Below are 25,786 nucleotides of genomic sequence, written 5' to 3'. Positions count from 1 at the left end.
AACATACAGTTCATATAACATTCATGCTCTCTGTAATCACCTTTTAAAGATGAAGACTAGTCCCATCTGTCACCTTTCTCAATAAATCAAGATATTTGTAGCCCATTTGGGGGGGTGGGGGTGGTGAATCCTGTAGGATTATCGAAGAAGTCATGGTTGCTAGAACTATACTGTTCTAACCCTAAGTATTTTCATAACTAAATAAATCTCTTCACCCCACTCCTCCAAAGAAAATTAAATTAAGATTAAATCATTTATGGCAATACTGTTCAGATTCAGAATAAACCTAAAGGTGAATTTATTAGGGAAAATTCCATGTAACTTGAATAAATACAATGTACATGAGTCACAGGAAACTGTGATCAAAGAGGAAGCCACTAAAATACTAGAAAACAGATGGTTTCACTGATGCAAATAAATGTAGCAAGGATAGAAATGAGTGATTCTGAGATACCTGACATGAGAGTTTGATGTTTCACAGTACACTTTTTACTGTGTTTTATTTTGAAATTTCTATCACTTAGTCCTTTTGCAGGGCTCCAAATGTTCATCAGGGAACATGACAGAAAGCTGCATAACAGAGTATAATTCTATAGGATTGGCACAAGAAAATATCCAGAATAAAGAATGTACAAAGGGATAGTTTTACCCCCTCCTCTTAAGTTTCAGCAGCTGTCCCAAATCAGCATGTTCTCTTCTTTTCATCAAACTTAAGGTTTTTGTAGTTTAAAAAATTTTACTTGACCACTAAATCTAAGTTTCTATTTATGTCCTCTGTCATCCTCATGATGAACTCTAGCTCAGATAACCAATAATGTTTTTTAATGGTTCATTTTTGGAATTTTTATTTCGATACCCCCTAAATTTTAATTAAATATGGGAAGAGAACTGTTTTGCCTTCTAATTAGTAAATGAAAGCATATATAACTTGAAACAAAGCTAGTAAGACAGAGGTATCAAACTCAAAGCTAGTAAAAATCCTAATGCAAGGAACCAGATTAAAATGTAATTAGGAAATGTTTGACAAAATAAATGAAAATACAACATAATGTTATTTTTGTTTTCTAAGTCAATAAGTAGCCTGGATGGATCCAGTTCTATTGGAATTTGACCCCACTGTTTCTAGAGATTCAAAATTCTAATCCTTCTAAGGGCAGAGTATTTTGGGCTGGACTATTTTTCAGTTCATTAATTCCATAATATTAATGGGAAAAGATTACATAAACAAATTTGGCTACTCCATCTATGGGGTATTTTGCCACTAGGGAAAAAAAACAAACACTTTACAAAATTACCATCAGAGGAACGTCTAGGTGAATATCTAAAAATGCTGAGCACTCTAGTCTCTTTCCACAAACATTTTCACCATGACTATGGGGAAAACTACACATCAGCTTTGATTTTCAAGTTTCCAATTTTTAAGGCTTGGATAATAAAAGTCCAATTTGGAACCTTAGAGACATTTGTTATGTTTAAATAGGTATTTCTGAAAATCATTTTGGCATTCCAAAGCACTGTTTGTTCTTTGAGAGGTAAGACATCTGAAATGCTTAATAACTGGAGCCTGTATTTATTCAATTGTTCTGAATTTCCCATCACCATAACCCTCCAATATTTTCTGTCCACAAAAGTCTTGGCGTTTTGTTCTGGGTTTTTAATTGCTAAATCTTATTCAAATCAAATGGATATGTCATCTCATCAATTTGGATGCAGCCTCTAATTCATCCACTTCCCTCAAGATCTTTTTAGACACTGAGTCTGGTATCCAATATATGAGCTATACTTCCCCCTCAGTTTAGTATTACTTACAATTCTGATAAGCATACTGCCTATAACTTCAGCCAACTCAATGACAAAAATGCAGACTAGAATAGAATCAAAGATAAAAGAACCCCATGGCATTCCACTAAAAACCTCTCTCAGGGTTGGCAATCAATCTATCAGCATTTTAAAAGCACCTTCTATAAACCAGGAACTATACTAGGCACAGAGGATTCCAATACAAAGAAAAACAACTCCTAGTCATATAAGGCGCTAATATTCTAAGGGAGAAACAAGTCTAAAAGAACAAATACAAGAGTTTGGGGATGGAGGGCATAAGGAATTAAGAGGATCAGGAAAGGGCTCATGTAGAAGTTGGTGATTTCTATGAAGTGGAGGTGGATAGGCAGCTCAAAGGCAAAGAGATGGGGGGATGGAGGATTGTGAAGAACACAGAAAGGGCCATTTTAGCTGGACTGCACAACTGAGGGCTGGGGAGGGCTTACTAATCATATATAAAAAAGGCTAAAAGATAGGGTGGGGCCCATAATGTGAAGGGCTTTAGAAACCAGACAAAGGAGTCCACATTTAATCTGAGAGCCAATAGGTCAGATCTACACTTAGGAAAATCACTTTGGCAGCTAAGAGGAGTAGACCAAGAGTGACCGAGAGTGAGGAGAGCTCTGAAACAGGGCGACCAAGGAGGAGGCAGCTGCAACAATCTAAGCAAGTGGTGTTGATAGCATGAACTAAAGTGGAGGATATGAGGAGAAGGGTCCAGGTGTAAGAGATGTGGTGGAGATGTACAAGAAAAGATATGACTGGCTACGTGGGGTGACGATGGTCCATATCTATGAACGGAATTGTGGAATGTTGATTTTCTCCATAAAGACAAAAGGAAAGACCATCAAATGTTTCAGTATGATCTAGCTATGCTAAGCTCCTGACATTTCCTTAATGGAGCAAATGGGAAATAACGTCAGACTGATAGGACATATTTTATGAGCTCACCTGCTGATTCCCAGATCACAGCTCCCATAAGCATACCCAAACCATCTATTTAATAGTGCAATCTAGAAATCTGCCAAGATTTAGCACCAAAGCTCACTGGTCTAGTAAAGCATCTTATAGGCCACCTTTCCCAACTCTCTCATTATCGTAAATAAGTAAACTGAGGCTCGAAAGGAGTAAGAAACAACCCTAAGGTCACAAGTAACAAAACCAGGATTCAGACTCAAGCCGTTGTCCCCAGTGCAGTGCCCTTTCCACTGGACCATGCTGCTTCTCAGCACCTTACCTACTCCTCTGAGAGAGACAAAAGAAAACAAACAACAACAAAAAACACAGAGAAAATTCCATAAGAAATAATATTTTTGTTACTGTTCCCAATCCAATGGGTTTTTATTAGGTTTCGAGAAGCTCTCTGGAGAACTGCTCTTTTACTCTCGGAAGATGCTCTCAATTACAAGAAACACCACCATGACACAGTATTTCTCTCTCACTACACTCCAAATATTAAAGTACTTAAAGCAGCCTAATAGCTATCCAAAATTATGCAGCAAATGTAGCAAGGTCTGTCCAACTAACTCTCTTCAGAGGTGCTACAGAGATCAGAGAACATGTTTCCAGATTTCAGTCTTTGCATCTGTAAAACAAGGGGATCGGACTAAATAAATTTCGAAGGTCCTTTCTACGTCTAATGTTCCTTAGCTATCTTAAGTTCTATTTTAAAATGTTATTTTCCTCACATAACTTAAATGTTTCTCTTTAATCAATCCAAACTTTATACACACACACTTTTTATAGTCAAACCCTTAAAATACACATCCCAAAAAGAAAATCCAATAGGATTTCTACTTGCCATAATGCATCTTTTTATGGAAATTAAGGAAAATGGAAAGTAGAGTACCTAAGCACAGCTGATTTGTTGTATTAACAAGCATAATACTTCCTTTTTCTAGCCAATTAACTCTCACATAAGAATGTCTTTCTTCTAAGTAGTGAGACAAGAAAGGTCTTTTGAGCTCCGTCAAAGTGCCTATTTAGAAATATATACTTATACTAGGATCATTTTTTCATCTAAATTCACATATTTAAGTCACCTCTTTGATCACGAATTAAAATAAAGTCCTTCAAAAGCATAAACCTTGGCTCTGACAGAGCAAGAAGAATCTCTTTTCTGTCCTGTCTTGGGTTTCATATACACAAGACTTCTATTTATGATATTACAAGCTCTTTTATATCTATATGTCATCGTGAAGGGAAGAATCTTGAAGTTGTGGGATGATATTTACAATGAAGGGGGACATCTTCCAAAATATCACAACTGTAGCAGTTCTTCCCCTCCTCCCCTCTCCAGTACCCAGCTTTTGGGGGTATAGGAGAGTAATAACTATGGAGCTGTGCATCTCTGCACCACAAACATCCACCAGGAAGGTTGAGACCATCCAGCCCTTGAGCCAGTGCTTAGAGGGTAGAAGCCTGGACTGTACTTGGTCTTCCGAAAAGCTCCTGCTCCTGCTGAGCAGTCCCACCCTGCTTCATGGGTGACCAGGTACACAGAAACCCCAAATCACTCACCATTCCTGCCATCATCATATCTTGGTCAGCGTCATCTTGTTTTTTTTTCAGTTCCTTTTCTGCTTCTTGTAATTGTTTCAACATTTCATCCACCTCTTTGTCCAAACTCGTAACATCTGCAAAAGTTCTTTCTGCCTCTGCTTTGGTACTGGTGGCATTCTAGGTGTAACACACAAATATTACCCTTTTCATTTGTTCTCTTCTAAGACATTTTCCTTCTATTCTTCATGAGACAATTATAATGCATAAATCTCAAAAAATTTTAAAGTATAATTTACTAAATTATCTTTCACAGATGTTTTGGATTCTTTAAAGCCAAAGAGTTATGCATGCTGGATTTCCTAAGCAACTTGGAAGCAGAACATAAACCTTATTTCTATTTTGCTATTTGTAGCAATGCTAATAACCAAATGCTCATCTCTGGATAATTTATCGTAAGATAAGCTGACCATAACCTTCTCACCTAAGTATCCCACAAAAACCAAGGACCTGAATATTCAAGTGGCCTAAAATAACAATCAAATAATTACTGGCTATTAATATCAGAATAAGCCACAATCTTAGTAATTTCTATTTCTTAGCTTCTACACTGATTTCCAAGAGAGTGGAACTAAGTTCCAGAACAAAGAAACTTCAACATAAAGAAATCTCTTCAATTTATGACCTTCTACCCTTGGCCCAGCTAGGACAACTGCATTTACTGAAATGGTATCTTGTTGAGTACTAACTCGCTAGATAATGATAACAGCTGGCATTTATATAGAACTTTAAAAAATCTGAAAAGTACTTCGTAAATATTATCTCATTTTATTCTCACAACCACCCTGGCGGGTAAGGTGCTATTACTGCAGATGAGGAAATTAAGGCAGTAGAGGTTAAGTGACTTGCTCAGGATCACAAGGGGAAAGAAAATAATTTGTTTCAAGCAAAGACGATAATGTGATTTTTTTTTATTATTGGGGAAGAGAAAAAGAATTGAGGAGAATAAAAAAAACCCCTTTGTTTGGAGATGCCAACATACACACCTTCTGCACAGCCCCTGCAATCTTTTCTGCCTCGTGGGCTTTGGTTTTGGCTTCAGTGGCATCTGCAGCCGCGTTGCCCAGGGCCAGCTGCGCCTCTCGTGTCTTTTCATTGGCCTCAGCAATTGTCCGGTTGATGGCAGGGATCTTCTTTAGGGCCTCCTCTGCTGCTGTCTTGTTATCATTTACTCGTCTATCAAAATCTAAACAGACATTTAATAGTTACCAACAATCAGGAAGGCATTGTAGTGAGATTCCACAGGGCTTTGCAAGACAAACCTCATAAGCCAAGGAAATAAAGAACAAACAGAACACAGACCGACTGCTAGACGCCTGGAAAAGAGTGAAAGACATTCAAGTATCCACTAATGGACATGCTGAGGAGTCGCAAGCCACCTGACTGCATCTCTTCTTCTGGAGCAAATATTTTTTACTTTTGCATTTTCTATCTAAGAAAGGCAACGGGTAGTACTGTAACGTAGAACCGCAAACAGATTTTAGCAGAAGGCACTAGGTATCGTTAATCTTGTTATATTTATAGTCTTAGTGCTCTAGGATTGGAGGGAAAGCAGCAGAAGAAATTTAAAATGACAGTTTTCATCTATCAATACGTGTCCACCTTTAAGTCACATGAAGACAGTGACCCAGTAAAGGAATATCACAAATCTGTTTGTCCCAGTGGTTTTCTCTTCTACCTTTCAAGTTATTGAGAATGTCATTGGCTTCTTGTAACGTATTCTTCCCCTTTTTAGCAGCTTCCTCAGCAAGAGCCTTGGCAGCATCAGCTCGGGCTAAGAGTTGGTCAGCTGTCTATAAACACAAGACAGAGCAATGAGAAACTCCAAGACAAAAGCCTCCAGGCCATCATAGCAGCAAGCATGGCCATTCAATGACAGCAGCCCAATTAGTACAACCTCCTCCCCTCTCCAGTGCCCCCATCCTGGCCTCAACTCCTAATAGTTATGTTACTCGCACACCAGCCTCACCTGCTGCTCCGTCTTTCCTTTGTCCAGGAGGTCCTTCACCTCAAGCTCCTTGCCTTTCATGTCTTCCCGGAGGTCCTCATAGTCCCTTAGCTTCTTGTCCATCATTTGGTCCAGGGCCTCTGCTTCTTTCTTTATCTTATTAGCCTCATTCTTCAAAAAACAAAGAAAAAAGATCAGTTTATTTTAAAAAGGCAACGATATTTCTGGAGAGTATAGTTCAGAAATCCCTAATGCTCATGGTACAAATTCACACATAACAGGTCATGATCTGAGAGCTAGGACTTTTTGAGGTAGTCTTAATGGCAAAACTGAGTGCCATAAAAATGCCAAACAAATCCAGCACAAACATGCACTGTGTGTATTCGAGGGAGCGTGTGTGTCTACAAGCTCACCAGGACATTAATAGGCAGACTGAAGACAATTCAGTTGCACAGGCCTTGAGATACAGTTGGGAATTAGGAGAGTGCAGAGTTGATACATATGGTTCTATCCTTTTTGATGTAATTGAAAGCATCTTGACATGATCCTTTTACTAAAATTCTTCTTAGCAGTAAGAGGGGGTGTTATACTAGCATTGCTCACTCTAATCAAATCTAATATATTAAAGCACAGATTTACATAAATACTCTTCTATTCAATTCAATAGCATTTGTTACAATACACAGCACTGGGCTGGATAGCTGGGGACAAAAAGATAAAAACAAAAGAGCCTGCCCTCAAGGAACCTGTACTTTACCGGAGAGTCGTTGTGGGATATGACATGCATGAATGAGTAAAATATATGAAAATGGGCCCAAGAAAGAGCTAGACAAAGTGCCTTTTGAGGAGTAAGAAAACAGTTTTAGCCTGGGGGGTTGGGTGGGAATCATGGAAGTCTACCCAGAAGTAACACCTCAGCTAAGCCTTAAAAAGCAGATAAAGATTATGCAAATCTATAAATCTGGGAAAGGGAAGTAGGTCTGTGCTGCCAGAGCATAGCATCTATGCCACAGAGTCAAATGAAATAAGGCTATCAAGGTAAGTAGTAGAAAGACAGTAGGGTGTCTTTGAGGCTGAGGGGTTTGTTTTCTATCTTCAAGGCAATGGGGAGCTATTAAAGGTATTTAAGCAGGGGAGTGACTGAGTGATGGACTTCTGCCTGAAGGAGTTTATCTGCCTTGGGTGGAGAATGGTTGGAAAAAGGAGAGGACAGATGCAAGAAGGCCAATTAGGAAGCTATGATAGTAGTTCAGACAGAAGTTAAGGAAGGCCTGAACTAGGATGGTGTCCATGTAAATGGAGAGAAAAGAAGGCAAAATATGTAGGACAAAAGTGAGGGAAGACTCAAGGATAACTCAAGGGTTACAAGCCTGGATGACTTTGATGATGATAGACAGACAGACAGACAGATAGCATTTACATAATTGCTTTAAGGTGTAGAAAAAGATTTACCTATGTAATTTCATTTGATCTTCAGAACTACCGAGTGAGGTAAGTGTTGTTGTTATTATTATTATTACCATTATTCCTACTTTACAGATGAGGAAAATGAGGCTGAGCATAGTAACTTGTCCAGGGTCATAATCTACTAAGTATTTGAGACAGGATCTGAACTCAATTCTACCTGAATCCCAGCCCAATAATCTACGTCTGTGCTGACTCACTGAAAGGACATTGATGCCTCAAAAAGAAATAGGAAAGTTTAGAGGGAGGGCAGATCTGGTGAGGAAGACAGGTTTGGTTCTAGACATGTTGTGGCAGAGATGCAGACAGGACATCCTGGGTGGGCATATAGAGCAAGCTGCTGGAGATTTAGGGGGGCTAATTGTCTGGATAAAGGATTTCGCTTTTGTAAAAGCTTTTGCCATAGGATTAAATGGTTCTATCGTTCAGCAGTTATTGTTTATTTTAAATAACACTACTACACTTAAAAATCTGATTTAGATTTTAAAATGACTTCAATTGGACAAACATTGTTTGTTCAACAAACTTTATGCCAGACACTGTAAGTGTGAATGACTTTCTAGCAACAGAGAAACTGCATAAAGTGAGGCATGCTTGTAATAATAATTGGGCTCAGGCATTGTAAGGTGTGGCCAGCTTACTAGATGGAATGGGACAAGGAGATTTCTGATCCAATCACTCTAAAATAATCACGGCACTTGATGGCTCCTCTACTGCGCAGCGCGTGCATGCGTGCGTGTATGTGTGTAAGCATGTGTGTGTATGTACGTATGTATGTGTGTATGCACAGAGACTCCACACCTCAAGGGCCACAGAATCCACAGGCGTTAGCTGGGCAACGCTAGCATAAATCTCTACAGCCTTGTCTCCAGCTCGTTTTGCCTCTTCAAGTACTCGGGTAGCCTGCTTCTCCAGATCTCGGGAGAGGTTCTTTGCTTGTTCATATCTAAGGAACAGAAGATAAGATTTAACTAATAACTGACATTTTAAGAGTCTTTGTAAAACAATCGGCCCACAAACATTCATTAACTGCTTCTTCCTTTTAGGTCCTATGCAAAAGTGAGAGAAGCCTCACCTCTTTAAGTGAAGGGTAGAGTTTGCCTTCTACTGGGAGGAGGGTAGAGGTGAGACACAATGTCTTATATGTACAGATAAGTACATATGGGGATAGGGAGAGACACAGATTTCAATGGAATAGGGAATTTTCAGGAGAGGGAGTTCCCTCTTCCAAAGCCAGAAGCTTCTTTGCTGAGAAGATGAGAGAGATGGGATGGATGATGGGGAATCAGGAAAGGCCTGTGCAAAGTACAATGGCAAGAAAAGAATTGTCATGCATAAGCAACAATCAGTGGGCTGGTCTGCATCCAACACAGAGCATGAGAGCGGGACTAACATGAAACCAGCTTGGAAAAACAGGGAGAGCCAGACGGCTTTCAATGCCAAATGCAGGAGCTTGTGTTTTGGCTAAGATGCCTAGGGCATCACCAAAGCTTCCAGAACAGGGCAGTGCTTTAAGAATATCAATTTGAGGGGGCAGTTAGGTGGCGCAGTGGATAGAGCACCGGCCCTGCAGTCAGGAGGACCTGAGTTCAAATATGGTCTCAAACACATAATACTTCCTAGCTGTGTGATTCTGGGCAAGTCACTTAACTCCAATTGCCTCACTTTAAAAAAAGAAAAGAATATCAATTTGGCAACTATGAGGAGGATGGACTGGATGCAGGGAAAACAATTAGGAGACCACTGTAATAATCTAGGTGAAAGGTCAGGTTGATTTTGGTGTGAGGGGAAAGAAAGGGATGAAGTAAAAGATGCTGTGGAGGTACAATCAACGAGGATTGGATAATGGTCAGACATGGGGGATGAGTAAAAATGAAGAGTGGATGATGATGATTCAGAGGTTTAAACCTGGGTAACTGAGAGGGTGGTGGTGCCCCTAATAGAAGTAGGAAAGTAAGGAGGAAGGGTGAGAAAGACAGCAGTAGCTAGCATTTATTTAGTGCTTCCTCACAGGAACCTGTGAGGTAGGTACTACTATTATCCCCATTTTATATGAGAAAACAACCTGAGAGAGGTTAAGTGACCATGGTCACAAAACTACTAAGTGTCTAGGGCAAGATATGAACTCAGGTCTTCCTGATTTCAAGTCCAAAGCTCTACACAATGCCACATCTACATCCTTAATAATAAAGAAAGATAACAAGTTTTATTTTAGACATGTTGAGTTTGAGAAAGCTATGGGATATACTGAAAAGTAGATTTAAAGCATGACTAAAAAACTAGGAAAAACAAGAGCAAAAATAGTAAATTAGAGGAAACATTTTAGCATATTTTTCCTTATCTAATTGAACCATTAGTAAATATTAATAGAACTGAAGATTATTTCAATCTTTGTGACAGCATTTCTACCGTTTTGACTGTTGCCAACAAACTGCCTACTACGTACAAGGTACTGTGAAGGTGGTTGGGATACAAAGACAAAAGACAAAAAAGGAGCTTCCATTCCACTGGCAGGATACAACACAGCAAAATGACAGTGACATGTTAAAATTTTATTTAATAACAATCAATACATAATTAAATTTAATTTTATCCTATTATTTTTGTTTAAAACCCACAGACCAGTTTCTTCTTTCAATCACCAGTATCTGCAGTGCATTTTCTCCTTGCCTCCATACCTACCATGGCTATCTAATGCTTCTTTTAACTTTTTGTATTTCTTTAACATTTCTTACATTTCTTATTTCTTTAACAGTTTAAATGCTTTGATTAATTATTCTTTTATCTGCAATTCCAATAAGTAATCAAGTAGACTCAAAAGCCTTAGCTCCACTTTCCCTGACCTAACTCCTGTAGGACATTTCAAAAGCACAAGTAAAAGACCATCCAGAACATGCTCCAAATACACCAGAATTTAATTTCTTGTTGCACTGTCACTAACATACACACACATCTAAAGGGCTCATCAAACACTTTTAAATTAGACTCACTTCCTATTAAGTTCTTCAATTTCATTTGCTGTTTGATTCTCTCCGGCCAAAGTCCTCAAGAGCAGATTATAGGCTTCAGTTGATGTATCATTGGCTGTCCTGGCTACTCGTACAATGTCATCAGCCTCTTTTTTATGTCTGTGACAGAAAAAGAAAAACAAGTCCATAAAACAGAAGCTGCCATAAAAATGTCCCCACAAAAAAATATGCTTATCCCATCTACATAAGACATTTCAACCAAACTACCAAGAAGTAGCTTGGACAAAGGTATCACAATGAGAATATAAATAAATAAACTTGTATTAGAACAAAAACTTGAGATTATAGTTCTGCCTTAATGCTACTCATAGGCTAATGTTAATATCAGTCAAGCTAAGACAACCCTGCCCCTAACAGTAGGATAATATTAAGAAAAGCTTCACATATGAACAGCATAGACACATCCTTCCAAAATCATCAGGGACTTCACAGATCATATGATAGCATGACTGAAGTACTTATCAGTTAACTCTAAGGTTACACCAGCAAATCAAGATAGTGCAGATTCATAATATAAATGGTTAAAACTAGATCTTTATGAAATAAGCGAATAAGCAAAATCCCAAAACATCCTATTGTTAAAAAAAAATCACATACTGCTGGCAATAACTACATCAAAGTAAGAAAAATTATTACAGGAGTTGAGTTTTTACATTATGTATGCATTACATAATTTTGCACTATTCTCTAAAAATGTGGGAGCTGACACTAGAATAATTCTTTATATTAAAAAAAATCACTGAAATCAGCAAAACTCCAGAAATACAATAAAATCTCCTTAGTTTGGAATTTGTGATAATCTGGACAGAAGCTAGGCATAGGTTTAATTCCTTTAACTGGTTTTGTTGGGCAAAATGATTTCCTTAGAAAATTAACAGTCTAAACAGAATAAAGGGGATATAGGGGTAAATGTTTAAACTACTTGGGATAAGCTGAATTCAAGTATTCGAAATTAATTCAGAAGCACTGAACAAATTACAAATGGCAAATGCTAATTACACATCATTCTCATCCAGTCACAAAATCAAGTCCCCAAAGCCCCCAACTATGCATCACTTTGTTAGCCTTGTTGAAAATACTGCTTATATTCCAGAGTAAGATAATGACATTTCTTAAAAATTCCATTCTTGGCAGACCAGCTTTCACACCACTCAGTCTGAATTACTGAGACACTATCTATATCTTTATGAGAAAAGCTACCTCAGCATCATTAAGGCTCTCTCAATGCAAGATCAACTGGGTCTCAAGGAAAAAATGTTATCTCAACAATGAAGGTCCCTAAAGGTTTCTTCTATCTTCTGGCACTATTATGGAGGATTTGGTTCACTGCTGTTAGCTTTTGTGTGATGGATGGATTCCCTCTTCGTTCATTTTTTATTTTTTGTTTTGTTTTGTTTGTTTGTTTGTTTGTTTTCAGAAAGCAACTCAGAATCATGTGAGTGAGCACAAGTTTTCCACTGTGAATCTTTGGATGAGTATCTTCAATAATTAAGAACTAAATTACACAGGAAGAGAAATCTACACAGCATCACATACCACACAACTGAATTCGAAGTTCCTAAGTTTAGCCATGTTTGAGTCAACATAAAAATGTAGAATATTCTAAATGCCCCCAAACACTTTGAGCTCCAAGACAGAGATTTTACACTGATTTTACAAAGGAAAGAATGGATAACAGCAACAATAATTGTATGGTGACAAAAGAAAAAAAATTTAGGAAGGAAGTCTAAAAGTTGGTTATGTGGGAAAAAATACACAAATGTGGGGGAGGAACACAGGTTAAACTTTAGTAATAAATACATGAATCTAGAAATTACCGTTCAGCAAGTTTACGAGCCTCTTCTGCCAATAAAGTCATGTTGTTAGGATCCCCAGCAGAATCTGGTTGGGTAACTGACTGAAAATGAAATAAAATAAAAACAGGATTTACTTGCACAGAGAACTGAACTGTATGAATTTAAATAAGGGAAGTGTTTGTGAATGTCAATGGTATTATTTAGCAACATTTTCACCTTTCCAAAGATTTGTATTACTACAAAATAGTAAAAGCTAGAAGGAACCTCATAGACCACCCAATGCTTCTACCTGTGAAGCATAAGTCCCTTCTATTTACAACATATATCCAACAAATATTCACCCAACCTCTGCTTGAATACAGTCAGGAAAGGGAACACACGACGTCCAGAGGCATTGAAAATGCTGTCCCTTGCTAAATATCTCTAGTAACTTTGGCTGTTCATCATATGAAATGGTTTCCAGTCCCTTCAGCAACCTAATCATACTCCTCCAGACACATTTTAGCTCAACGCTCCTCTTAAAATGTGGCACACACAAGTAAATTTAATCATTCACATTGTGATCTGACCAGCACAGAATACCATGGGATTAACATCTCTCTTGGTCTCAACAATATCCTTCTATTCCCTTCTCCCCCTAAGGACCCCAGACCAAATCCCACCTATCCAGGTTCCACCAGTAATTATCCTTTCCAACACAATACCCCAAGGACTCCTGGGACTTGCTATCAGGACTACCATAAAACCCAAAGGACCAGCAGGCCTTTCCAACTGCCCTGTGTCAGAATTCAAATCCATGTGGTGTACAAAGGATAAGTGCTTAATAAATACCTTTCTATCCTACTCCCAACTTGAAAGCCCAAGAGAGGACAGTAACTTTATGTCATTTGTTGACATTAAAAGACCCGGGTCTTCTTCAAATAAACTGCTACATAGCCAGGTCTCTCCTACCCCATACTTGTAGAATGGATATTTTTTCAACCCAACCATCATTCCTACTTTCTCAGAAGGATGAAGGAATTCTAGATTTTCCAGTGGCACAGAAACAGACACCAGCAAAACAAATACAAGACTTATTTCTTGACATCTCTACGGGCAATGCTACGACAGTTCTATTTTCATGAAGCGACATCAAGGAAAATGATATCAAGAGAAGGTTGTGTGGTAGAGTAAAGAAAAGAGCAATAATGGACTGGGAGTGAAAATCCTGGGTCAGATTCTGAAATAGACTCTCTGTGTGCTTTGAGGCAAGTTTCTCTACTGCCTGGGTATCAGTTTCTCCATTTTTAAAAAGAGGGAATTAAGCTAGGCTACATTCTCTCCAAGGTCCATTCAAGCTCTAAAAGTCTCAAGTCGTTTATTATGGAGACCTATAGATAGAAAGAAGAGTAAAAATAGTTCATGATCTCCCTCCTAGTAACAAAATACACTGCAAGTCACTATGCTGGACATCCCTGCACATCAAACTCCAACAGTAACACTTACCACATTGGCAATGGCCACTTTTGCTTTCTCCAGTTCTCTGGAAGCAATTTCAATGAGCCTTTCTGTGCTCTCAACTCGTGTGCGGGCTTGCTCAGCTAAATTTCCTGTCTCTTCCACAGTGTTCCGGATATTCTGTAAGCGACTGATTTGGCTGGACAGGGTATTATTCACCCTCTGGAGCCGATCCATCAGGTTCTGGTCTATATCTAGAAATGGATGTGGGGGGTGGGGGTGGGAAGAGAAAGTATATAATTTATTTGAGGGTGGCAGAAATCATTCTAATGAAAGTGTAAGGTTGGTGGCTTATTCCATGAGCTACAACTTACTTGGCATTTCAAAGTGAACATAAATAGTCTTACTCTAATGGTTTTGATCTTCAAGCTCATTCTAAGCTATAGCTGCTGTCATAAACACAAACATATTAACTGAAGGTATCATCAATCCCTAGGGCATGTTTGTCAAGATTACATAATTTCGCCTTCACAAATAACATGACATTTTAAAATCAAATGGAAATTTTTTTCTCACTCTTCTGATCTCCACATTGTGAAACATGTGCAGTTCTTAAAAAAAAAAAGCTTTGTTTATTCATTTTTGACTCTACAGCTGAATACTTCAACCAAACCCTATCCTCTGCCCTTTAATCTCTTGTCTCTTGTCCCCACTCACTCCTTGTTATATTGTAACTGTCAGGGACCCCAACACCCAACCTCTCTATTCCTACTTAAATGCTACTTAATACCAATGGAATAAGTTACACAACTTTTGCTACTGGATCCACTACAAATTTATGATATTTAATCTCAACTTGGCTCTCACTACAACATGGCAATCTTTTTATTCTTCCACGATTGCCAATCACAGTGCAAACGTTCTCTTCTTCTCTTTTCTCCTCTTCCTACACCATTCCCCTTGCATCTTTTACTTGATTGAGAAAATGAGGTCATCTACCACCACCTACTTCATTTCTCAAATACCCACTATTAATAAACCCATTCTCGCCTTCTCTAGTTTAGTCGCCTCTAAATTTCCCTTATTTCTGTAAAGGGTACTTACTACCTTCCTTCCTGACACCTAGTACCCACTGCTTTAAACTGAGTCTTCATGAACAAGACTTCAGTGGCCATCTATCTTCTAAGGTAGCCCGTTCTACTTAGGGACAGCTCTAATTACTAGGAAGCATTTCTTTACGCCATTCCTAGATTTTCTTCTTTGCAACTTGAACCAACCTTTTCTAGTTATGCCTTCTGAGGCTACACAGAAAAAGTACAGTCCTTCTTCCTCACGAGTCTTCCCTCCCCCTCATCTCACATAGCCTTGTCAATTCTACCTCTGCCATAGCTCTCAAATACCCTAGGTCAGGCCTCACCACCTCTCACTAGGAATATGACAAGAGCTGCCTAACTGGTCTCTCTACTTTCAGTCAATCCTCCCTCCAGTCCATTCTCCACATAGCTACCAAATTAATCTTCCCAAAGTACAAGTCTGACCATGGTACATCCCTTTTCAAAAACTTTGGGGACTTCTTATTGCTTGTAGGATAATACACAAATTATTCAGTTTGGCATTTAAAGCTCTCTACAATATGGTTAACACCTACCTTTCTAAATATCTTATATTATTCCCTTTCCCATAATCTATGTTCCAGATAAAGTAACCTCCTAGTATTTTTCCCCTGAACCCAATATACCCTCTTGTATTATCTTTGTTCTTTAGCAGAGGAATTTCATGCCTGAAATGTACTCCTGGAGTCTTTCAGAATTCTCTACCCCACCTCCATCTTTCCTCTTTCTCTCTCTTAATCCTCCCCTGGCCCCACTCCTCTTCTATCCATCCCTTCAAATGAGAATTTGTAAGTTACAGCCCCTCAGTAAGTTCTCTGAAGGTAAGGACTGCTTCATTTTTGTCTTAGAATCTCTAACACCTTGTACATAATAGCCATTTAATTAATTCAGTGAGTTGAAATGAATTAACTTGGCACATATTTCTGGTGTCATAAAAATTCATAAACTGAGTAAGAGTCTACCACATAGTGCTAATATTAAAAATTTCACATGAAATTAGGGCATACCAACAGATAAGGACCATGAAGTAAACTGTTTAGTTACACTCAGAGCTGGCTGCTTGCTTAGAATAGCACTATGTTTATTCCTGGCTTTCTACATTTTAGATATGTATATATATATGCTGAGTCACAGGCAAGAGCAAAGATGAAGAAGTTCGGGAAATAAAGACCTCTGAGGATTTAAAAATAAAGCCACTAAAATTTGGTCTCGAGGAAGAAAATGCTAAAAGTGGCACAGCAGTTTAAGTGCACAAGTTTCTTACCACACTTTGAAATTGGGAAAAAGAGATTAAGACTTCGATTGAGTTACTCTGTTTAGGCCCAAGAAATAATTTCTTGGTTATGCCACCAGACATTAGTATGGATTACCAAGAAGTCTTTCTCCTGAAATCTTTAAAAAAAATGAGTTACCCTATCATGTTAGGGCACTTCTTCATGGAAAGCAGGTGTGGAAGCAGGGTAGAGGATATATAGGATCCAGTCTTAAGATTTTACTTGTAAGGCTTAATCACTGAATGCAGTCTCTTCTCATATTTTTGGATAGATGAAAAGTATAAAATATACATGATTACTTTCAATATTAAAGATAAAATAATTCTTTTTAAAAATTCTGTGGTTTTCATTTGAGCCAACTACAAGACAATCAGGCACGGTTCTACCCCTCTGAGTACTGGGAAGCTTTATTATTAGCCACTCTCTCATACAACTGCCAGAACCAACTTAGGATGTCCACTATCTAGGGAGCTTGATGTGAGAGGGACGGAATATTGCTGCTTTCAAGTACAATGCCTCTTAAAACTTCCCAGCTTCTTTTCAACCAACAAAATAATTTACTTGGACAAAAGTAAAATAGATAGAACTGAGGTCTCCATGCTGTAAGTAGGCCTGGAGAAGAATAGATTATGAAAGGAATGATGACATACTTCCCTTCCAAGACCCTATAAAAAGTGATGTTTGAATCAGGCTAAGCAATTATGCTGGCAAGGTCTAGAGTCAAAACACAAATGGGCACATCAACAGGGCAACATGCTTTTAAAAAAGTAAAATATTTTCTTAAATCCAAGAAACACAGATCTTTAAGTGGAACTGACAGTATTTGTTAAAATTCTTCTCTCTCAAAGTCTTAAAACTAAAAACAAGCCATACAACAAAATGAAAAACTACAGTTAAACTAGGCCACTGACCTATTAAAAATTTTTTTAAGTTTCTAAAAATGAATCTTATAAAACAGTTTCTGGGCACTTGAACAAAAAGCAAACAAACTGGCCAAAACCAATAATAAAATTCTCTTGCCAGAAATGTTCTATCTACTGCTAAATCCCTAACAAATTCAGTCATTAGGTTCAACTAAAGCACAGAAGAACAGCTGAGCCTTTACTGGGCCCAACAGGTTTATAAGTAATATATTTATAGGACATCAAAGTAAACTATCTTCTACCTAGATATCCTTGCTAATCCCCAGCTTTCTTACTGCACATCCTCACCTACTAACCTACAAGGAGATTCCAAATGCTTTGCTTTTAGGGAAAAAGACAATCCCTCTAAGAAAAAAACCCGAACACTCCTTCAATGATGGAAATTCTTCCTTAATAATAATGATAATGATGATGACATCTTAAACAGAGTGTTTCTTTACATTTTACCGAGTATTTTTACACCCACCCTCTCACTATAACCCTGTGAAATAGGTACAGTAGGTATTACTACCTTTGTTATTTTAGATGAGGAAACTGAGGCTGAGCAAAGTTCAATCATTTGCCTAAAGTCATACAGCCAGTTGATGCTGATCAGACCTCAGACATAAAACCCCCATCTGTCATTACCCTCTACAGATGAGATGCAGTTCTGAATGCTACACAAAAATTCTCCCTCTTCTTCTGCTTCCCTTTAAAGATCTGAACAAGTGAAATGGGAACACCAGATCCTACATCTCTCGACTAATCTACGAAGACCTAATTTATAAGTTACCTTTTCCCATTCTCGGCCGGGTGGGCTTATCTGACTTTTAAAAACTTTTTAAACTAATTTCTATAAAACCAATCCAACATTTCCACTGAGAGCTGTTAAAAAATATTAACAACCACAAAAAAGAAATATGTTCCTATAAAAAAAATTCCAGAATAAACTTCCTAATAATTAGAATTAACCAAAAGTCAAATGGGCTGGCTTGGGAGGTGTTAGAAAAGAACTGGGTGCCTTTCTCATCTCACTTTTTGGAGATATAGAAGGGATTCTTGGTCAGGTGCAAATTGGCCTAAATTGTTTCTAAGGTCTCTGCTAACTGCAAAATTCAGTGATTTGAACATTTTGGTGAGAAAAATGTTATTAAGGTGGTAACCAAATCCACATCACACTGGGCACCGTAGGATGCCGGCAGTTATGTATGTTGAGACTTGTACTACTTAACCAGTAACTTTTCTTCAGTTTCCTAACTGTATTACCTCCTTGTGTATCCTCCACCTCTCTGAAAAAGTAAGAACTTCCATTTCTAGGAATTCCCCCCATGGTCACAATCCTAAAAATCCTTATCACATCCCTTCTTCACTCTGGTCTGAACATCTATAGTATCTAATACAGCTGCTGTAATCACCACAACTTGACTAATAGATAATCACACTCTAAATACCTGATGGAACTTCAGTGTAAAATTCCTTTTTTTGGGGGGGGGGGGTGAGTGAGGCAATTGGGGTTAAGTGACTTGGTCACAGAGCTAGTAAGTGTCAAGTGTCTGAGGTTGCATTTGAATTCAGGTCCTCTTGACTCCAGGGCCGGTGCTCTATTCACTACACCACCTAGCTGCCCCCAGTATAAAATTCTTTATGTTAGAGACTAGAAACACAAAGTAAATGCTTAATAAATGCTTGATGATTAATAAAACTAATTTAAAATACTAATTTATATAAATTTCACAAATTCAAATCTGTCTATCAAGTGCACATAGAATGATGAATATTTATGTTAGAAAAAGATATTACTTAGTTACCACTATCCTGACAGGAAATTTGCTGATTTATTCCAAAGCGATGCCAATTATCTATGCTATACTCGTGAGTATATAGGTATATAACAGATAATAGTTCACATGCAGAATTATAATGGCCTATTTACAAATAGCTATGCTTTAATTGAAAATGACAGATGAGGCCTTTCCAAGGACAAGAAAAGTTTAACTCAAGGCTTAAAAAAACCAAAAACAGTCGATTTTAAAATAGTTGCTTCTATTAAACATAGTAGCATACCCTTGTAAATCCTTGCAACTGGGAAGCTTAGGACTGGTGGATCATTTGCGCTTACGAGTCCTGAACTGCAATAGGGATAAGGCAATAACGGAGTGACCACATTAAGTCCAGCACCAATATGAGAAACCTCTGGGAGTAGGGAACTGGCAGGCTGCTGAAGGAAAAGTGAATCAATGCAGTTCAGAGGTCAAAGATTCTGTGCTGATTAGCAGTGGGACTGGACTTATAAGTGGCTGTTGTATTACCAGCCTGAGAAAATATGTACTAAATAAAAATAGCTGATTCTTTTAAAAAGTCATGGAAACTACTTTACCATACTGCCTTACATTTTCACCTTTTAATTTGATTTTAATTTCAATGCCTTTAACTCTTCATATTTACCTGTCTAAAGACTCTACACGATGTCAAAATAGACTGGTGTCTACAACTTATAGAACATAAGCCACTGAAAAATAAGGACTGATTCATTAATTCTATCTTTGTTTCCTCAGAGTAAGTATAGAGATAAAAAAAAAAAGGAAAAGGACTTCTAGGTACAAAAATATTTATAGCAGCTCTTTTTGTGGTGGCAAAGAATTAGAGATTAAGGGGTATATTCATCAATTGGGGAATGGCTGAACAAGCTGTGGTATATGATTGTGATGGAGTATTATTGTGCTACAAGAAACGACAAGCAGAGTGCTCTCAGAAAAACCTGGAAAGGCTTACATGAACTGACACAAAGTGAAGTGGGCACAACCAGGAGAATATCGTACCCAGTAACAATACTGTATGAAAATCAACTGTGAATGCTTTCACTATTCTTAGCAACACAACGATCCAAGACAATTCCAAAGGATCTATGAGGAAAAATGCTATGTAGCTCCAAAGAAAAAACTAATAGAATCTGAATGCAGAGCAAAACATACTTTTGTTTTTACAGTCTGAGTTTTCTTTCACCACATGACTAATATGGAAATATGTTTTCCATGACTGCACATGTATAACTTATATCAAATTTCTTGCCTTCTCAATGAGGGGAGAGAGGAAAGGGAGAGAATTTGGAACTCAAAATTTGGAACTCAAAAAAAAATTTGGAACTCAAAAAAAAAAAACCAAATGTTAGAAACTGTTTGTACATATAACTGGGGAAAAAATAAAATATTTTCAAAAATCTTTAAAAAACCCGGACCACTGAGCTTATGAAATTCATAATACAATATATTAGCCTTGGGTAATAACTACATTGTCCAGTCCAATGGAAGCCACCAATAACACCTACCTTTGATGTCCTGAGCCTCCTGCAGAAGGTCCATAACATCTCTCTCTGCTGCCTTCAGTCTGTCCTCAAAGGCCTGATCCGTGACTGTTTCATCTCCAGTTCCGAGGTTTGCTATAAGGTTCTCTAATTCCTGGAGCTTCACTCGATGCTCAGCAACCTCAACAAAGGGAAAGAAGAAATGAGGGCACAGGTGAAATGTCTTCTCAGGCAACCTCTCAGAGGTTCTAGATAGTGCTCACTTCCTCCTTAGCAGGTGTATAATGAATAAAAACATGGACCAAAACTACATCTAAACTATACACCTACTGGCTTATCTATCTGCCTTTAGCAGGCAGCAGTATGCCAAGAGTTTAGATATTTTTCTACCTTAAATGGTAAAAGTCCTAAGAAGGCATTGCTAAAGACTTACTTTATCTTTCACTAGTCTGTAGCATGCAGGACACTCCTGGCAACCAGGCCAAGACCGATTATAGAAATAGTTTTCTTCACACTGGTCACAGCGATTTCCCACAAAACCCTCCGTGCATTCACAACGACCATCATCTTTGCACTGGAGTGAAAGCGACCCCTCAGGGTGACAGTCACATGCTGCAGAGTAAAAGGAGAAAGTCTCAATCAAAACAGGCCGAGGGAAGGAAGAAGAGGTTCCCTTTCTGAACTGTACGTTGCTTATCAGGACACGGCTGTCTTGGGATGATGAAAATCATTCCATTAAATGCCTTGGTGACTTTTACATTGAGAAGAGTCACCTCTATCCTCACAATTTCTCTGTTTTCAATGCTTCCTCACTAAGAAGCCAGGAAACTCAAATGAAGATGGAGTTATGGTACGATTTTTATGGTATGTTTACTAATATTATTCCTTGGCTGAGGTCAATAACATGTAACACTCCAGAGAAGAAACACAAGAATTCAGAAAACAGAAAGCCTAAGTAACCTGTGACTTGATTCCAAGGAGCTGTTCATGTCAAGGAAAGAAAGATTTTTGTCATTAGATCTGCTCCCCAAAGGCACCAGGGAGGAGAAACAACTGCTATAAACAAATCAACAAAAAAGGTCCTGTGAATAACCTATCTAAAGAGAAGTGATCAATGAAAGCTTTAATTTACTGGATAAAAGGTAAAAACTACCATTTACAAATAATATAGTAGGGAAATAGAAGAAACAGATAAAATCATTACCAAGTGAATCTTCTAGACTTCTAAGAATAGGATATATAATCATCCACCTAAGGATGACTTAGGTCACTTCTTGTATATTTAAGGCAATATAAGCCATAGAGGCAGAGACCCCTTTTCTAGCCCTAAGATTGGAAGCAAAGAATGTGACAAGATGTTTGAAGTGCTGTGCCAACAATCCCTTACGTTTGCAACCTTCAGGTCCAAAACCAAAGTGGTTGGGCTCACACTGCTCACAGCGTTGACCTGTTATGCCTGGCTGACATTCACACTGGCCAGTGCGTATGTCACACTGGCCGTTGGTAGAACCGAGAGCATGACAGTTACATCTGAAAATGAAATATAAAATAACTTTGTTTTAAATAAAAGAAACAGATTTTGAACAAACAATTTTCTAACCATACACAAGAACTGTCCTTTTCTGTTAGGAGAGGACAAATACTGCTGACCAGGAGTTAAGTTCATGTATGTAAAAAGCGTGACTCAAGTTTTAATCAGTTATCCAGAATTTCTTTTTTACCCTAACACAAACTTTGACCTTTACCCTGTCAAAACCACATGTAGATTCTTTTGTTTTCCTTTCTTAATGTTAAGTATAGATCTCTAAAAAAGGAAGATAATACTACTAATACCAGGCCTTGTACACAGTGGAAGCTAAAGAGCCATTTATGGTTCCAATTAAATATAATTTCTGTTCATTCACTTATAAACCATCACCCCTAACAATGCTATAACTAAGGGATGATAAAAACAGCGTTTGTAAAGTGCTTTATATCTGTTATCTCATCTGATCCTCACAACATCCCTGTGAGGTAAGTGCTTTTCTTTATCCTCATTTTACAGATGAGGAACAGAGACTGAGAGACTAAGCCATTTGCCCACAGTCCTATAACCAGTAAGTGCTCTAGGGCAGGATCTGAACTCAGGTCCTCCTATATCCAAGCCCAGATCATTAGCCACTGCACCCCTTGGCTGGGCTAACAAGCAGCTCAGTATTACCTCTCACATCCTCGTCCACTCTGTAGATTATAGAATCCAGGATCACAGGCACTGCAATCCCTCTCGGTGACATGAGGGAGGCACTCACACTGCCCAGTTACTTGATTACAAGTAGTCTGCTGATTCACAGTGCCATAAGGATTACAACTACAAGCTAAGAGATAGGAAAAAAATGGCAGATTAACTAGGGAAAATGCTGATGACAGGGGCTGCATATAATCTCTTTTATCTGAATGTTAAACTCCATACTCTGGTCATCTGTAAATGACCATTCTTCCCCCTGATCTTTTTCCGCCACATGACTTACTGCTGGGCATATATTTGCCACTCCCAAACCCTAAACCCATCATGATTTCCAGTGGGAACTGTAATCAAATCAATATTGCCACTGCTACCAGAATGTGTGTCAATCAAGTCCCCAAGTCTCCATTCATTATCCCTCTGGCATCCCAAATGAAAACACTCCTTACTTCCCTCCCTTGGCCACCACTCACTAGCCTTCGTATGTTGCCTCCTCTTCTTGAGAATGTAAGCTTCTTAAGGGTCCTTAAGGAGGACTGTATTGTCTTTAAATTTGTATTTTGTATAAATTGTATTACATAAACTATAAATTACCTATTGCATTAAATATCATATTTTGCATTTGTATAAATTTCCTTTCTTCCCTTCCTCCTTCCTTTGACAAATTCGTCTTTGAGATGACCAACAGTCTGTAGACAAGGCAATCACAATACTCAAGGTGACTGCGGGGGAGAGAATAAGCATTTATATAACTCCTCCTATGTGCCAAGTATTATGCTATTTTACAATTATTGCTTCACTTGATCTCACAATAACACTGGGAGGTAGGTACTGTTATCATCCACTTTCTACAGTTCAGGAAACCAAGGCAGACAGTGGTTAAGTGACTTGCCCAAGATCACATAGCTAGTAATTATCTGAGGTTGCATTTGAATTCAGAACCTCTTGATTCTGGGCCCAGCATTGCATTACCGAGCACCAGAAAATGAATCTCTCAATACAGAATGTATAATGATGTTATATTCTTTCTTTATGAGGTCATCAGGTTCTAAGTTGAAAATTATTACCTTTGCACTTGTCTACTGGATTGGGGGCCAGGGGATTCCCAAAAAACCCATCTTTGCAGCGGTCACAATAAAAGCCAGCAGTGTTATAGATGCACTTCAGGCATTCTCCAGTTAAGCGGTTGCAATTTCCAACTGCATTGGGATCAATGTTGTCACTGCACTGACAAGGTCGGCAAAGTCTCGTGGGGCCATTTTCACCAAGAGGGTCTCCAAAATAGCCATCATCACAAAGTTCACACCTTTTACCTGCAAAACAGAGAAACTGATGCTATAGGTTTAAAATAAAGGCAAAAACAAGCTGTCATTTTATAGTTCTCAAGCTTCACTTCCCAAATAGATAAAAGGAGCTTAGTACATACTAGGCTTACTGAATTCTGTCCATTATGCTACCAATAATGAAAGGATTAACACCAAATAGCCAGCGAGCAGTTTGACTTCTTCAGTAGGAAACACTTCTTCAGAGAAGAAAGTGTATCACCCTGAGCTATTATTACAGAACAATGGCATTTTTTAAATGACCCTGATGATCATCTATATGAGTGATTTGCAAAGTGGAGTACACAAGATATTCTACTATGATGTGGTAAAATAGTAGAAATCCATTCACATTTTTAAGTAAAAAAGGAAAGCAACTAAGTTTTATTAAATATTTCTATCAAATATTCATATGTAGAATAGAGCCAGCACCTTCATTTCACTTGTCAGTTACATAACATTACTTCGAGCATACTGCAGTATATTACAGCTTAGGTATGTATATTTATAAATCATATTATCTAGTTTTTGCTAAACTAACCCTCACAAAATGGGCAAGTGGTTTAAAAAGATTCTTATGAAGGAACCATGGATTGCAAACAATATTAAAGATGTCCACGCAAGTTAACAAGAAAATAGCAGAAATGATAATACAAGCTCTGCCAAGCCACATTACAAGGTTTAATTAGATTTAATAAGAAGTCAGCCCCCAAATTTGAAGTAACTAAAATTTTAAATAGGATTTATATCAGCTATGAATAATAGCTGTACTAATTATCTTCTAATTTGCCTATTATCCCTGAAAGCTTAAAATACCTACTATTTGGACCTTTACAGAAAAAGTTTGTCAACCTCTGATCTAGACTCATTTTCCAGAAGAGGATGCCTATGTAGAGGGAGGTGATATAATTTACCCAACGTGAAACACAGAGTGAGAAAGACATCAACAGCCTGCAAGGGTCCTGGCTTCCAGGCCAATGGTCTCTCCACTACCATCCTCCTGTTCACTTTCATCACCCTCATCAAGCTCAGGCTGGGTTTATGGTTGGTCCTCTGTCTTTATCTCTTCAGGGCAGAGATAAAACTGAAGACTCCAAAACAGAGCAGGTAAAAATAGGGGACACCCTTACTTTGGGGGGAAAAGTTAAACTATCTTTACTCTACATTCTCCTTAGAATAACCCATTCTCAGGCTCTTACTCTCCCGGTAAATCACATATTTTCATCTAAAACACCAGATCATGGCTTCTAAACAAAACAATGAAAATCAAATCAGAGAGAATTTAAAAAAGTGAGATACTGTAAGCCAGAGAGGGCTTAATTCTATTTTTAAGCCTATATGTATTTTCTATGCATTACCTCTACCAAAACACCCTAATTTAGAGTGTGAAATATAAATACAATTGAGTCCAACTTTTTTCCTTTTGATTAAGAATGTTAATGTTCTCTGAAAGTCTTCTCATGAAGAACTGAATCTCTTACCCATTCTGCCATGTAGTCACAGCTTTATCCCCACATTTTCCTGGGGCTACCTTTAGAGGCTCTGTGTTACCACTGTTCATAATGGCCCTTCTTCCCTCTTGAGCATGCAAGGATCCCTA

At 38.1% G+C, this 25,786-nt stretch overlaps 1 protein-coding gene across 1 annotated transcript in view; it reads right to left on the bottom strand.

Moving 5' to 3' along the window:
• The window catches only part of LAMC1 (laminin subunit gamma 1), a 132,650-nt gene that overhangs the window by 5,351 nt on the left and 101,513 nt on the right, over positions 1-25,786 (bottom strand). The window contains exons 14-26 of the mRNA XM_027868413.1: positions 23,932-24,177; positions 22,844-22,997; positions 22,031-22,173; positions 21,077-21,255; positions 20,668-20,824; positions 14,103-14,308; positions 12,639-12,718; positions 10,783-10,920; positions 8,594-8,738; positions 6,350-6,499; positions 6,059-6,173; positions 5,367-5,566; positions 4,342-4,500 (exon numbers count right to left, since the gene is read on the bottom strand). Of these exons, the coding sequence (XP_027724214.1) occupies positions 4,342-4,500; positions 5,367-5,566; positions 6,059-6,173; positions 6,350-6,499; positions 8,594-8,738; positions 10,783-10,920; positions 12,639-12,718; positions 14,103-14,308; positions 20,668-20,824; positions 21,077-21,255; positions 22,031-22,173; positions 22,844-22,997; positions 23,932-24,177 (2,072 nt within the window). The remainder of the gene's footprint in view (positions 1-4,341; positions 4,501-5,366; positions 5,567-6,058; positions 6,174-6,349; positions 6,500-8,593; positions 8,739-10,782; positions 10,921-12,638; positions 12,719-14,102; positions 14,309-20,667; positions 20,825-21,076; positions 21,256-22,030; positions 22,174-22,843; positions 22,998-23,931; positions 24,178-25,786) is intronic.

Source organism: Vombatus ursinus, unplaced genomic scaffold (genome assembly GCF_900497805.2).
Source record: "Vombatus ursinus unplaced genomic scaffold, bare-nosed wombat genome assembly UNPS02014789.1, whole genome shotgun sequence".
NCBI lineage: Eukaryota > Metazoa > Chordata > Mammalia > Diprotodontia > Vombatidae > Vombatus > Vombatus ursinus.
Note: the sequence above shows the minus strand (reverse complement) of the source record. Positions and strands in the feature narration are given on the sequence as shown.